This window comes from Rhinolophus sinicus, chromosome X, assembly GCF_036562045.2.
Source record: "Rhinolophus sinicus isolate RSC01 chromosome X, ASM3656204v1, whole genome shotgun sequence".
NCBI classification, from domain to species: Eukaryota; Metazoa; Chordata; class Mammalia; order Chiroptera; family Rhinolophidae; genus Rhinolophus; species Rhinolophus sinicus.
In genome coordinates this window covers 94879089-94895570 of record NC_133768.1, presented here as the reverse complement: position 1 = coordinate 94895570, position 16482 = coordinate 94879089, and the positions used below count along the sequence as shown (strand labels likewise).

Genomic DNA, 16482 nt, shown 5'->3' with positions numbered 1-16482 from the left:
GTTTCTAGGACACAGTTGATATTTTGGCAATGCAAAGTCCAGGTATTAGTCATTATTTTTCAGAGTAAAAAGAATGTAACAATCATTGATTGTTACCACGTGATGTACTGAAAGTGCATTTAGGCAGAAAATAAAACAAGAGAGAAGTTTCAGAAAATGTGTTTACAATTTAACAGCTACGAGAAAGGAAGAATTTAAAATCCTTGGTGTCTTTTATGATTGTTTTCCCAGTCTTTTGCAGTCATTGCTCATTGAGTTGTTCTGAAGGGCTGTGTCTGGGAGCGTAGATGCCTGCCTGCCTGCTACCCCTCAGCAGGCTCTGGTGGACACGGGTTGGGTAGTGTGCTGTCTGGGCTCTGCCACTGATGGTGTTATGTGGTGTATCCCTGCCCCCACAGAGTATCAGGGTCAGGAAAGGATTGGAAAACACTAACGATATCTAAAAGATTGTCAGATGACATCTCCCAGCCACTCAGAGTTTGTGGTTGATGACTGTAGAAGGAATTTTCAATACCAGTTGTTACTCCAGTCTTGCATACTGGGCACTGGCCAGAACTACTCAGGCATGCCCAAGTGCAGTTCCCTGAGGAGCCAGTGGGAGGTCTAGAGATCTAATTGGAAGAGTGGGCACTGAAGACAAACTTGTTTACTCTGCCTTTGGCCTCAAAGTCTCTTAGAGCAATGCAAAAAGCATTTTTCTCTAGGCCTCGCTTTGTCAGAACGCAGGATATGTTCCTGACTTAGTCAAATTCTTATAAAGTCTTAGAATGTTATAATGAACCGGGACCTTTGGGAAAGCACCTAGTCCAATACCCTCGCTGTGTGGATAGGGAAACAGCACCATCTTCCCCATTTGAGAATGGGCGTGCCCAGGGTCACACAGCAGAGCTGGCAGGAGGACCTCAGTCTTTTGACTTCTAGTCCAGGCCTCTGTTACCTTGTATTGCATTTGTCTTTTGCCACCCACATTAACTCCAGGGAATAAGAAACCAGCAGCTGCTACTAACCAAAAGGTTCTGGCATAGCTAAAATACCTCTGTGTTATATATTGTCTATTGTATTTAGATGGTATAAATGGAGAGATTGGGGGAAAATCCCTATCAAAATGTCATAGGACTGGAGATTAAGCCATTAGAGGGTCATTCCTGTGCATCTTGACGATTCTGTGGTCTTAAAATGCTCTTGGCCAAAGACAGGATAAGATTAAAATCCTTGTCACCTGGCAGGGAAAGTAGGCCAGGAGGATGGATCTGGAAGCCAGGTTTAGTATCTTGGGGAAAGGGGGACACTGTGAAAGGAGCAGTCAAGACAAACTCAGGAGACCTCACAGTTGTGCCAAAGGCTGACCTCTAAGGGATTAAAACAAATAATCATAGAATAAAAGTTGGAAAATATGTTCTGGATTCCAGTATTCTCAGGCAAACTGTGAGAAGCTCTCTCAGAATCTGCACAATTTTTGACAGGCTTGACATAATACAAAGAAGAAAACAGAGCAGTCAAACAGTAGAACATAGATGTTGGGGAACATTCCTCCCACATATCAATAAATGTGGTTGCTTTCAACGTGGCCTTTTATATGTAGGTGTCTCTGAGTACTGGCTTTGAAAAACTGGTTCTGTTCCCAGGGTGGCAAGATGTCTCAGCAACAGGGCGCTGGGAGCCCTGACCCTGGCTTGCTATGGCACTATACTTCTGGACAATTCTCTTACTCGTCTTCTTCCCTAGATAAAAATAATCATGCATAAAAGTTATTGAGTCCTGACCCTGGATCTGGTAGTCTGCTACAGTGATTCCGTGCATAATCTCATCTAATTTTCACAACCATCTTGTGATACATTTGCATGTCTACACAGGTTGTCTATAATTGGTTTCTGTTGGGATTGGGCTGGCTTCTGTTCTCATTGGTTGGTACCCATGCCATATTGTTAAATATGTTGACTACTATACTTGTCCCCATTTTGTAGATGAGGAAATCAAGGTTGAGAGGTTAAGGAATGTTCGCAGGGTCGCAGTTCGTAAATGAAAGAACCTGGACTAGTGTGATCCCAGTGTGTGTGACTCCTGGGCTGGTTCCATGGCCCCACAGTACCTCTCAGGCTTTCATGTGAGCAAAAAGCTGAAGCCAAGCATTTTAACATTTTGCAAGTAAAGAAGCTTTTTTGCCTGGGGCCTTAAGAATCATCCAGACCTTTAGTCCGGCTTCTCTATTTCCCCCCACCAGTTCGAACAAGAGTCCTTTGCCTGGGATTTCATGGGCATGAAACCCCTTTCTATTTAGGGGACCAGATTTAACATTCAGAATGATAAGTTTTTTTCACTGGGATATCCTGTATTTGCTTTCAGAACCCAAATGATGTGGTCTGAGATATAGAAGGAGGTGGTGGGTAATTAATTAAGCAGCAGTATAGTAGGTCAGACCACAATGAGGATGGAAAAGCATCCTAAGTGGGGAGAAGGTAGGCAATCAAGGGTATGGCAACGGTGTGGGAGTTGGCGAGAGGGTGAGCAAACCAACCCAGTGTCAGAAATCAGAGAGAATGAATGGGTCATTTGCTTGGCAGCTCTGGAACAGTGGTAGGTAATTGGTTCCCACAGAGTATATTATTTTCTGCCACAGATTTGCAATCAGACCAAAACAGTGTTTGTGGGTTTGTTTTTTTAACCACCCTTTGCAAAATTTGAGCATCTTTGTAGTCTTTATCTGCGAGTGTGTATCTGTGGAAGTCTCTGCTGATTGACAGCAATCACCAACATCCCAGGCTCCTGGAATATGAAGAAGCTTCAAGAGCAGAGAGAGAAATGCATGGGGGTCAATTATTCATCAGTTAGATTTCCTTTGTTATAGTATTCTCAATTAAATTTCCTTGTGTAACTTTTCCATCATCCTAAAGAACCAGCCACTTTATAATTCAAATAAACAAAGCTATTGCCCTGGACAGAAGAATGATCGGCTGCATTTCAACTTGGTTATTGTTGTTTTGGCCGTGTTCTCATTTACTCATAAGCTCAGAATGTTGGGCTCTGGGCTCTCTGAACTTCTGATGGCATGTTGAACTGTGAACATGACTAGAGATGGCTGTACTTTTAACTAACTTGGCACCAAAATGAAAGACAAAGCTATTAGAGAATTACAGACTATTGGAACTGGAGGGTTTTTAGAAATCTCTCCTTTCATATAGCTCCCTGAGAAAACGGAGAAAAGAATGTGTCGAAGATCAAATGAGTCATTGGTGAAACCAGGTTTAGACACCATGGATCCTGACTTTTAGGCAAAGGCTCTCTGATTTTTACATCATCCTGTTTTTCCTAGGTCTTCATTTGGATCCTTAATATAGAAGTGAATAGATAGTTTCACTTTTACGTCTGAAGCCCTAAGCATCTGCACTGAGAACATAAATGTCAGGGGGTAGATTTTATCGTTTGAGGTTTCTGGTTAGCATGAATCTCCATCTGGATTTTTGGGGCTCCCAAGTCTCCCCAACTCCCACTTTTCAATGATATATTCATATATGCGTTCCTTTCTTTTTCACCTTCACCTTTCAATGGTAATTCGACATTTATGTAGTAGCTGTTACTTGAGGAATATTTAACATGTTCTCGAACCTGGGCTGGGGAAGGTTACCCTTATTATTTCTTCTCCAGCCAGTGTCTGTGTCATGGGCGTGAGAACCACAGATTCTTTAGTCTACCAACTGCTGTTGCTTTCCCAGGCTGTGACTTGCTGAGGGGTGATGAATCCAATCTTAGAGTGTCACCCAGGCTAGCAGTTACTGAGCACTATAGCATCCAGTGAGAAATATTCTGCCGGAAGGTGGGATTGCAATGTTACAAAGCTGCCGTTTAGAGACTTCTTGTTTTTACAGCATTTCAAAGTGCATACACGTGGAGTTCTATGGACAACAAATGACCCAGATAAAAAGAAATCTGACTTGCAGCCTTTGGGGAACTTTCCACAAGGAGAAATCATGAATAGACATAATGTCCCTTCCAATCAGAAAAAGAATTATTTGTAATACAAATGCTGAACCTGATGCCATTGGATATGTTCTAACATACAGTATTTTTCTGTGGAATTCTTTTCCAAGCAGATGGCCTGAAAAAAAAAATCTTCCACAAGATTGTAAACTCCATGAAGGCAGGGGTTTGTGTCTGTTTTATTCACTGCTATACCCTCAGAACCTATAATAATGCCTGCCGCATAATAAGTAATATTTTGTGGGATGATTTTTACTGAATATATTTTACATATAACATTGTATATATTTAAGGTGTACAATGTATTAATTTGATACTTATATATTGTAATATGATTGTCATTGTAGTGATATTTAGCACCTCTATCACATTACATAATTATCATTTCTTTTTGTTAAACGGTCTTTTTAAAAGATTCCGTTTATGAACCTTCCTAAAATATGTGTGTGTGTACCAAATGGGTTCATAAAGTTAATTCATTTTTTTCCTAATCATTATGCCTCTCGTTTCTCCCCCTCCCTTCCCCCCTCCCCCCATTTTCCCCCATGGCCTTTGATTCACTTCTGATGACTGCCCTCCCTTTTGGCTGATGACCATGTAACATCTTCCTGGATCACCACTGAATACTCCACCTGGACTCCCAGGTAAGGCAATGCACTTCCAAAAGTCTCTTCAGTGCAGTCACTCACTGGGCAAATTTTAATAGATAGTTGAAAAGTTTAGATAGAAATGAAAAATGAATAATACTGTCGAGGCAATAGTTCCTCTTAATTAAAGTTAAATTTGGTCTGGTCCCCATATAAATCAATTATGGACGTACTTGTGTTGTTTGTGGATTTCTATTAGTGCAGCAAACTTAAAATTATGATTTTGGAAAGTGCTACATATTTGACTTTGGAATTTTCTAGTACTAAGAATCAACATAAAGCTTCATGTTTTCTTACTATTTTCAGTTTGTTTTTTTGTTTTTGTTTTGTTTTGTATTTTTCACCCAACATTTTGTTCTTTATTGTTCATGAGGCCAAGTGCAGTGCAAGGGGTACTTGGAAAACTAAGTCATACCATAGGTCAGAAAACTTTAGCTTACTTCTTTCTTGCGACTGGAATAGAAGAGGAGGAGCACATAAGGCCCTGGATGGTAAGTCAGCTGATAGGGGTGTCTTGTCTAACCGATCTGGCATCAGGGCTCACCAAATACATCACTTTAGTTTCTCATAACACTTGCTTCTCCAGCAGTTCACAGAACCAGGGAAGGAAGGCTTAGCCACACTGGGAACTGATGATAAGGCGTCTTACATTGCTTCTCAAATTATGATGGAAGGAGAACTGACTCTGGGTGATGAACACACAATGGGATTTATAGATGATGTAATACAGAATTGTACACCTGAAATCTATGTAATTTTACTAACAATTGTCACCCCAATAAATTAAGTAAAATAAAATTAAAAAAAAAAATTATGATGCAAGGCTCTGCTGCTAGTAATGCTATTAAAAGTCTCTCTTAGCTCACTTCTAAAGCCTCCGGACATATTTAATGTAAAGAAACACTTCGCTCAAGGAAATGTACAGGCCATATAACATGCTTTGAGCACAAAAGTGTCATCACACTAATATCCCTTGCTTAATATAAAACAAAAGCTTCTATATCGTGGCTATTGTAGATAGCACTGCAGTGAACATACAGATGCATATATCTTTTTGAGTTAGTCTTCTGGATTTCTTTGGATAAATACCCAGAAGTGGAATTGCTGGGTCATATGGTAGTTGTATTTTTAAATTTTTGAGGTACCTCTATGCAGTTTTCCACAGTGGCAATCCCACTAACATTGCATGAGAGTTCCATTTCTCTACACCCTCGCCAACACTTGTTGATTTACTGATGATAGCTATTCTGACAGGTGAGGTGATATCTCATTGTGGTTTTTAATTTGCATTTCTCTGATGATTAGTGATGTTGAGCATCTTTTCATATGTCTGTTGGCTATCTGTATATCCTCTTTGGAGAAATATCTATTTAGGCCCTCAGCTCATTTTTAATTGTTTATTTTTTTTTTTTTTTTGGTATTGAGTTGTATGAGTTCTTTATAAATCAACCTAAGTGCACATCAATGGTCAATTGGATAAAGAAGATGTGGTACAGATATACAATGGAATATTACTTGGCCATAAAAAATAATGAAATCTTAACATTTGCGACAACTTGAGTGGATCTAGAGGGTATTAATGCTGAGTGAAATATATCAGACAGAAAAACAAATATCATATTATTTCACTTATATGTGAAATCCAAAGAACAAAATAAATGAAGGAACAAAACAGAAACACTCATAGATACAGAAAACAAACTGATGGTTGCCAGATGGAAGGGGCATTGGGGCCTGGGTGAAAAAGGTGAAGGATTAAGAAGTACAAATTGGTAGTTACAAAATAGCCATGGGGATATAAAGTAAAGCATAGGCAATATAGTTAATAATATTGTAATAACTAAGTACAGTGCCCAGTGGGTACTAGACTAATCGGGGGGATCACTTTGTAAATGATGAAAATGTCTAACCACTATGCTGTGCACTTGAGACTAATATAAAACAATATTGAATGTCAACTGTAATTTAAAAATAAAAATTAAAAAAACTTTTCATCCAAAAAAATAAATAAATAAAACAAAAGCTAAGTGAGCCCATTTGAACTCTTAAATTAGTAATTGACCCATGCACAGCTTCACAATTCCTGTAACATCAGAAATTCACATAGTAGAATTAGCGTTCTATGATTCTTAAGACATATATTGTAAAAACAGCTGAGCGTTATTTTGATTGGAGAGACACATTGCTTAATTTGATGCATATCTTGTATTTGGGTAGAAGGAACTAGAGTAATGACATATCACTTTCTGTGTGCTTTGAATTTTCATCTTTTTGAAGAGCATCAACAAATTCTAATCATTCTCTTTTTCCTTTTCCTTTTATTATTTGTGTTTGATATATTCCTGATAATATGAAGAAATCTCTATAAATTCCTCCTAGGTCCGTTCAATCAGACATTTTCATTTTAGTGATGTTATAGCATTTGTTTTGTTTGTTTTTTTGTTTTTTGACTTGTTTTTTTTGCTTAGATGGCCATCCCTTTTGTGACAGGGAATGGAGTTAACATGATCCTAAGTGGTAGGATATTATCATTTTCAGCCCGCAGGGGCTCCAAAGGTCTGGCTCTTAGTGTTGCTCTGCCCCCTTCAGCACTCTGATTCCTAATCTCCCCCGCTACTTGAGAGAGCTAAGTGGGAAGCAAGGTGGAGAAGCCATCCATGAGCTATTTCATTGTGGTTTAGGAAGCTGAAAAAATATGCTATCAAAGCAAACTGTAAAACTCTTATTATTTTAACTTATCTCTTACCAAGCTCTTGCTAGCGCCTGGTTTTACTGTTCCTTCAACAGGTGGAGGATTTTTCAGAGTTTAGATGCGGCAAGGTAAGTGACAATACATTTTTAGTTTAAGTGCACCCAAGTAAGCTAGAATAAATGGACTCTTGGTTGCCTATCAGTTTAATTTGAATACAATAGTTAGGTTTTGGGCTTGGATAAATTCTTTCGAGGAATCTATTTTTTTTTAGCTTAAAACAGCTGAAACTACTCAGGCATGTAGTCTCAGGTCTGAAAGCTGACCTAGTTCAGAAATGGGATGAATGAATGTTCAAGGCCAGCACCACAGATGGTTGGGCAATAGGTCATTAGCTCCTTTTACTTTTTGCTAGAATAGGATGACACAGTGGAGTGTTTTGTGATGAAGGCCTCACCATTGACGTATTCCTCACATTGCTTCAGGCATGCCTGACTGTTTGCTAGGCTGGATGGTGGTTTAGGGGCCATCTAGGTCAGCATTTCATCGAAGGGAAATAAATTATTTGAAAATATTAGGGCTTTTAAAGTATGTAAATATGTAGACTTGCAAGGTGGAGTAATCCCATAAGCCAAGGGCTTTTATGACATGAATTCTGTCAGTGGAGCAAATCCCATTAAACCCAGGAAAGTTCCTAACTGTGGGGGTGGGGGTATTGAGAATGTTCCAGTTTAGTGCCTTTGCAAGCAACAACTGCATATTATGAGCTGTACCATCATATAGTCAGCAGTGCTGAAGAGGCTGTGAGAATCATAAGCCATTTTATAAATGTGTGCTGTAGTTGTCTGGCACATTGTTTTCTAAGATCATGATGCTCACCAGTACAGTATTGAGCCTATTGCAGGCTTACTGGCTCCAGAAATATTTACCAGTGTCTTCACTTTCTCTTCCTACCCACCTACATCCCATTTTATGCTCTCTGGCCAAATAGGTTAGCAAGAGCAAAGGCTGGAGCCTTGGGATTCCTCTGCTAGGGCAGACTCTCATACAAACAGAAGAGATGGGCCATTTCTTACATGTGCAGTTTAGCTTTCAGTAGTGTGGCTTCCATATTCCCATTAGGACCTCAGTGGGTTTATTTGACAGTTGAGAAGTGAAGTTCAGTGTTTAATTCCATAGTCAGATTATAATTCATTGAGATAAATGGTATAAACACACATAGACATCTAGTCACACAATATTAGTATGAGAGTGTGTTTAAAGATCATAGATAGGATATATCATGGTGGCAAGAATTCTTGGTTCTCCTACTAACTAGTGGGGTGATTTTGCCCCATCTCTGCTGTGATCCTTGATTTCTTCATCTGTAAAATAAAACACAGTGGATGACCATTGAGATAATAGTCAATAGAATAGGGACTATTATCCCAATAATAGCTTTCATTGGGGGACATATTAAGAGACTCTTTCTTTCTTTCTTTCTTTCTTTCTTTCTTTCTTTCTTTCTTTCTTTCTTTCTTTCTTTCTTTCTTTCTTTCTTTCTCTCTTTCTCTCTTTCTCTCTCTCTCTCCCTCCCTCCCTCCCTCCCTCCCTCCCTCCCTCCCTCCCTCCCTCTTTCTTTCTTTCTTTCTTTCTTTCTTTCTTTCTTTCTTTCTTTCTTTCTTTCTTTCTTTCTTTCTTTCTTTCTTTCTCTGTTTTGCTTTAAAGTTTGCTATATGATAGAGCCGTCTCTCTATAACAGCTCAGCTATGTAACAGAGCAAATCTTGACATATTTTATTTTTATAGTGATGCTGATTACTTTGACAAGAAGTTATTATCAGAGCAGTTTATACCTGGTTTTAGTCTGTGAGAAAGGAAAACAGGAGTACTGATGGTGAGATGGAAAATAGATGACTTTGGTAAATGTTGGTGGGGCCATTTTTAATTCTGGTGGACTGAATGATATATGAAAACTATTTGCAAGACTAGTTCATTTTTCAAACACTAGTAAAATAATAAAGCAACAATTCATTTGGTAATCCCCATTGTACATGAGGTTGTATAAATATACAGAATTATGATTATCTCTTCCTCATAATTTAAAACTTGCATAAATGCTTGCTATTATTTAATTGTCTGATTCGATTTTGTAATCCAGAGAAAGAAGGAAACAATCAGTGGAAGCCATCCCAAATGCCTTGTATTATTGCTATATACATGCATAATTAACAGCAATACTAATTGTTTGAGACCAGAACCTCATGTGTTTTTCTATAGACAACAAAAATATTAATTGCCAGAGTGTTTCTCTCTCTCTCTCTCTCTCTCTCTCTCTCCCTCTCTCTCTCTCTCTCTCTCTCTCTCTCTCTCTCCCCCTCCCTCCCTCCCTCCCTCCCTCTCTCCCTCCCACAGCCAGCTGTATCATAAGGTCTGCAGTTAGTTGTAAGCAAATTATTTGCTTGGATTTTCAGTGTGAAAATTTTGTGATGTAGTTTCCAAGTTTCTGTTTAAGTTAGCAATCAGTACCTTGAACAAACAAACTATTTTTATAATATTTTAACAGTAGTCTTCTATAACTTTAAAGAATAAAAAGATGCTGACATAACCACCAGTTTTGCTGCTGCATTTATATTCTACTTCATATGCCATATCTTTAAAATTATTGGCATTAGACATTCATATGAAAATCATGGGAAGTCAAGGCTAGAGGAGGCCTTTAAGATCATCCTGTCAAATTCCCTCACTTTTCAGATGAGTTTGATTGTCAGTAATGTGAATATCAGTAACATCCACCAAATCAATGACGCCACACTTGTTTTTCACCTTTCAAACCATTGGGAGCTATTGTAGTAAATACATTTGAATTAATAACGTTTTTTTTTAATCATACAGCTTCAACTTATTTTCCAAAAACCTGAATCAGATTTCTTTTAGGCATTTAACTATGCCTTCATAAAGTTTACCTAAACATAATGTTGATGGTATATATGTGATAGAATATATCCTATGTAAAGCACTTGACAATAGGAGACACTCAACCAATATCAGCTCTCTCCCCCTCATGCATAGATTACCTAGCTAAAATCAGCATAGTGGAAGTGTTGCTTCAGTGACTGAGAGCATGAGCTTTTAGAGTTAAACTGTTCTTGGGTCCAATACTGGTGTTGCCATTTTAGCAGTGTGACTTTGAGTAATTTATTTAATTTCTGCGGGCTTTCAGTTTCTTCACATGTAAAATGTAGCCACCTTACAGAGTTGTTGCAAGGATTAAACTGAGATCAGGCATATCAATTATTTAGCACTGTTCCTGGCACATAGTAAACAGTCAATAAATAGTAGTGGTTATTATCACCATTATCTGACATACCCAGTCTCATTCAGTACTAATATTTAGTCTTATAGTGGTTTGGACTACATGCCTATGCATCTGTACACATCTGCATACGGGCACTCAGAGTCCATAACAATGGCGTTAAGAAGACTGCTTTCCTAAAGGTTTTCTGTGACCACCAGGTTTCAGAATCCAATGGCTTCTTCTCTGGCCTCATTCTTTTTGAACTCTTTGGAAGTTCTGGCACTTTTGCACATCTTCTCTTGCTTGAAAGCATTCATAATGTATCTTGGTTCACCTCCTGTCTTCTCAACACTTAAGTTTCCTTTGTTGGAATATCTTTTACACACACACACACACACACACACACACACACACACACACACGCATGAACACATACATCCTCTCTGTCCCTCTTGCCCCTTTAAAATGAAGCAATTCCCAAGGTCCTGTCGTTGATCTGCTTCTCTTCTCTTGCTATGTTCTCATTCAGGGTAATTTCATCTCCGCATATAGCTTCACCTTTCACCTCTACACTAGTAATTCCCAAATTGACCTCTCCAATCCTTAACTCATTCCGGACCTCCAGGCTAACTCCAATTTCCAATTGTCTGCTGAACATCTCCAGGGCAGGATGTGCGAGGAGGCTGAAGTGTAGTCTGGCTTTTGTCATCCTGCATCAGGAATGCAGATGGGGGAAATCTAGCTTCAAGAAGTACTAAGAGTTGAAAACAAGGAAGAAGTGCTGGGCATTAGTCTGAGCAGAAGTAAAAGTAGTATAAGTTAGGAAAGTGGTTCAAAATGAGCTTTCCAGGGAAAGCTTGACAAGTAAACTGAATTTCTGTAAATATGAACTGGAGATATAAAAGGTGTATGTTTTCTAGGGAGGAAGGAACAGTTTTCCTAATGGAAATTCAGTTCAGTTTTTAGGTGCTGGAAGCTTCACGTGTTTCAGGGAAATGTTAATTAAAATTAATTTTCTTGGAAGAGTTTGTACGGTTAATCTTGTTTTAGTGTTTTGTTATATAAACACACATGCCAAGAAGAAGGATAATGTATTCAACCGGAAGGATGAGTATGTGGGAATTTTGAGAGCATGTGAATGCATACACACATACACACATGCTGGGTCAGCTATGCCTGAGATTTTGAATATATGAAAATAATTCTATCAGGGGACATAGATGTTTTTCTTTCAATAATTCTGCAAATCTTAATAACTACTAGATGCCATGCTCTTTGGAGCAATGGACTATGAATATAGGACATATAGAGTCTTTGTCCTTAAGTGTTTAATATATTTTTCTTTAGTTATATACAAGTACATTGAGAATTTAATTTGGTCTAGAAATATTTGCAGCATGTGACAAATTATTGAATGACTATAACCATGCTCACAATATTAATGACCAAAGAGGAACTTAAGGGAAATAAGATAGTGCTAAAGTGGGAAAAGAATGTGCATGAATTCAAATTAGAAATTGATTACTTCCTTTAAATTTAGTAAATATTGAATTACTTTGGGATTTTACATTCCTACTTGGCTTTTAGTCTTTCAGTCCAGAGTAATTATGATTATGTCTAACCTTAAAACTTAATTAGAGTAAATGGATAAACACATCTTGGTGAATGTATGTAGTATTGCTAGGAGAATTCTTTGTAAACAAGCTATTATTACAGAAACTTCAGGCCTAACTTACAGCTTTAGCACAGGGAACAATATTCTTTGCTTCTTTGTTTTTCAAAATAATTTTTTCATTGTTTTATCATAGTGGACATACAATATTATATTGGTTTCAAGTGTACAACATAGTGATTAGACATTTATATAACTTACGAAGTTATCACCCTGATAAATATAGTACTCATCTGACACCATACATAGTTATTACAATATTATTGACTATATTCCTTATGTTGTATTTACATCCCCATGGCTATTTTGTAGTTATCAATTTGTACTTCTCAATCCTTTCCCCCATTTCACCCACACCCCCATCCCCCTCTCATCTTTCAACCATCAAAATGTTCTATCTATGACTTTCTGTTTTGTTTGTTAATTTTGTTCTTTAGATTCCACATATAAGTGAAATCATACGGTATTTGTTCTTCCCTGTCCTACTTACTCAACTCAGCACAATATCCTCTAGATTCATCCATGTTTCTGCAACTGGCAATATTTCATTCTTTTTATGGCTGAGTGACATGCCATTGTATATATGTACCACCTCTTCTTTTCTCTTTCATCTGTTGATGGACACCAAGGTTGCCTCCATATCTTGGCTATTGTAAATAATGCTGCAATGAACATAGGGGTGCACATGTCCCTTCAAAGTAGTGTTTTGGTTCTCTTTGGATAAATACCCAGAAGTGAGATTACTGGGTCCTTCTTTGTCTCTTGTTATAGCCTTTGTTTTAAAGTCAATTCTTTTTAGTATAAGTATTGCTACCCCAGATTTTTTTGTTGTTGTTTACATTTTCATGAAATATCTTTTCCCATCCGTTTATTTTCAGTCTCTGTGTTTTTGATCCAAAGTGAGTCTTTTGTAGGGAGCATATGTAAGGGTCTTCTTTTCTTATCAATTCAGCCACCATATCTTTTGATTGGAGCATTTAATCTATTTACATTGAAAGTAGTTGTTAATAGATATGTAGTTATTGCCATTTTATTATTCATTTTTTCTTTTTCTTCTTCTTCCTCATCTTCTCCTCCTCTTCTCTCTACATTTCTTGTAATGCTGGTTTGGTGGTGATGAACTCCTTTAGCTTTTCCTTGTCTGGGAAGTTCGTTGTCTGTTCTTCTATTCTAAATGATAGCCTTGCTAGGTAGAGTAATATCGGGTATAGGTCTTTGCTTTTTTATCACTTTGAATATTTAGTGCCAATCCCTTCTGGCCTGCAAAGTTTCTGTTGCGAAATCAGCTGATAGCCTTAGGGAAGCTCTCTTGTAGGTAACTAACTGCTTTTCTCTTGCTGCTTTTAAGATTTTCTCTTTGTCTTTAACCTTTGGCATTTTAATTATGATGTGTCTTGGTGTGGGCCTTTTTGGCTTCACGTTGTTTGGGACTCTGAGCAGTCTGGGCTTGTATGTCTATTTCCTTTGCAAGGATAGGGAACCTTTCCATCATTATTTTTTCAAATAGGTTTTCGGTTCCTTGCTCTCTCTCTTCTCTTTCTGGTACCCCATATGATGCGAATGTTGGTATGTCTGAAGTTGCCCCAGAGGACCCTTTAGCTCGCCTCACTTTTTTGAATTATTTTGTTTTTCTTTTTGCTGTTCTGGTTGGGTGTTTTCTAGTACCTTGTCGTCTACATCACTGATTCCATCCTCTGCTTCATCTAATCTACTGTTGATTCCCTATAATGTAGTCTTCATTTTAGTTATATTTTTAATTTCTGATTCATTATTTTTTATGGTTTCTATCTCCATTTTTATATTTCCTATCTCTTTGTTGAAGTTCTTCCTGAGTTCACTGAACATCCTTATAACAAGTGTTTTGAACTCTACGCCTGGTAGACTGCTTATCTCCTTTTTTTTTTTTTTTTTTAGTTCTTTTTCTGGAGCTTTATTTTGTTCTTCCATTTGGGACATGTTTCTTTGTCTCCCTATTTAGGCTGCCTCCCTGTGTTTGTGTCTATGTATTAGGTGGGGCTGCTATGTCTCCCAGTCTTAGTAGAGTGACCTTATGTAATGTTTCCTGTTGGGCCAAGTGGTGCAGTCTCCCGTGTCACCTGAGCTGGGTGCTCCAGGTGTGTCCCTTGTGTGGGTTGTGTGTGCCCTCCTGTTGTAGTTGAGCCTTGGCTGCTCTTTGCACATTACTGGGAGGGATTTACCCTCAGACTGATTGTTTGTGAGGACTGGCCATGACTACAGTGGAGTAACTGTTGTGCAAGCGTGACCTATGGAGCAAGATTTACTTTACCAGGTCTCTGGTGTGTGGTCCATGGAGGCAGCTGGGTGGTGCTCCAACTTGGCCTGAAGCTGGCCATCAGCCCCAGGGCCTCCTAGGAGGGTCTCTGCTGTATGCCAAGTTCAGTCACAGCCTGTACCTTGCCCAAGGCCACCTGCCATGAGCCGCAGAACAATCCGCAAATGGCAGCCACCTGTGTTTGGCTTGGAGGTGCATTGAGATGCCAAGTCGTGAACTGAGGCTGGCCATCACCAATATTGGGCTTGGGTTTGCTCGGCAAGAGGTACAGGGCATGCCAAGGCCAGATGCTACTTGTTTGTGGTGTGTGAATTGCAGCATGAGCCAAGATAGGCTGTTTACACAAAAATCCACTGGAAGTGGCTTGGGTGCACCTGCAAGTTAGGTGGGGCATAGTTTCCTGGAATCACCACGGTGGGGTGAATAGTGTTAGTCAGGTTGATGGGAACTCTGATATGGCAGCTGGCTGTGTCTGCATGCCAGGAGCGGAGAGGGCTGAACAAAGAAGTAATGGATTGTGCCAGCACTTTTATCTGGGAGAAAGCTGACCCTCCAGCTCTTGCTCAGAAACCAAACAATTGAGGTCCTTCTCATATGTCCCTGGCACCTTTTGAGCTGCTGCTCCAGTGTAGGAGCTCAGAATGAGTGAGTCCATTAGCGAGTAGGTCCATGCACAGACCCTTTAAAAGGAATCCCTGAGACTCAAGCTGCCCACCATCTCACTCAGCCTCAATCTTTGCTGGTTTTCATAGCCAGAAGTTATGGGGACTTTTATCCCCAGCACTGGAACCTGGTCTGGGGTGCCGGGTTTAGGGCTGGGCCCACTCACTCTTCCGGAGGGACCTCTGCAGCCGAGATAACCCTCCTGATTTTTAACTGCGACACATGGTTGTGGAACTAGCCTGTTCCACCTCTCCACCCCTCCTACCAGTCTTGAGGTGGCTTCTTTTGTATGTCCTTAGTTGTAGGACTTCTACTCAGCTACACTTCAGGCAATTCTCAGTGATGGCTGTTCTGTAGTTTACTTCTGGTCATGAGTGGAAGCAAGCATAGTATTTACCTACTGTGCCATCTTGACTAGAAAATCAGGAGCAATATTCATTTTGAAGTGTGACCCTATTCCCCACCTTCCCAAAATTAAGTAAATCCCTCCCAGATGAGTTACTGCCTTATAGAATATTCCGAGGCCATCTTACCCTACAAATTGAAATGGCCTAGTAAGTCAGGCAAGTTTCCTGTCTTCATTGGTGCACCTCAGTTTCCTCTTTAGAAATTTAGTATGCTCCTTGTTTGCGAGTCTTAAATCCAAATGTTCTTGATAATAGTTGTCAATTTCAAAGTCCCTTTCACATGACTTTCAGGTTGGAAATATCCCTCATTGCATTCATAATCCTGAAAACTTACCTTGATGCCCCAGAACTCCTGCTATAGATATGTAGATGGCACCACCCTTCTTCCACATGCTAACACCCTGTTGAGAACCCTCAAGGCACAAAACCTTTCATAATAATGGTGCACAGATTGACCAGTGTTCCTATTTCCTTTGCCCTAAATGAGTTAGAGACATTGATGCACTTCTCTTATTCTGACTGGAAATAAGAAAAATAAAAACATCCTTGAATTTATAATCTTGAATGTCTTTATTCTCAAAGTTTGTATCAACCATAGTCTAACGGTTTTTACTTTTTTCAAATTTATTCATTTAATATGTATCCATTGAGCACTTACTACGTTCCAGGCACTATTCTCGGCACTGGGAACAATAAGACAGACAAGGTCCTTATTCTTGTGTTTCCTAAGTGGTGTGTGTGTATGTACATGTTGGAAGGAAACTGAACATAAACAAGTATACAAGTAAATGAACAAACTAATCTCAGAGTTTATGTGTCATGAAGACAATAAAACAAAGCGGACAGTTAATGATTAGGAT

General features: G+C 39.0%; 1 protein-coding gene across 3 annotated transcripts in view; it reads left to right on the top strand.

Annotated features, from left to right (window-relative positions):
* HS6ST2 (heparan sulfate 6-O-sulfotransferase 2) overlaps window positions 1-16482 on the top strand; it is a 382562-nt gene that overhangs the window by 255480 nt on the left and 110600 nt on the right. The window contains exon 3 of one of the 3 annotated variants that reach the window (XM_074324367.1): window positions 7410-7442. The exons of the other annotated variants lie outside the window; for them this stretch is intronic. Within the exon in view, the coding sequence (XP_074180468.1) occupies window positions 7410-7442 (33 nt within the window). The remainder of the gene's footprint in view (window positions 1-7409; window positions 7443-16482) is intronic. 3 annotated transcript variants of the gene reach the window in all.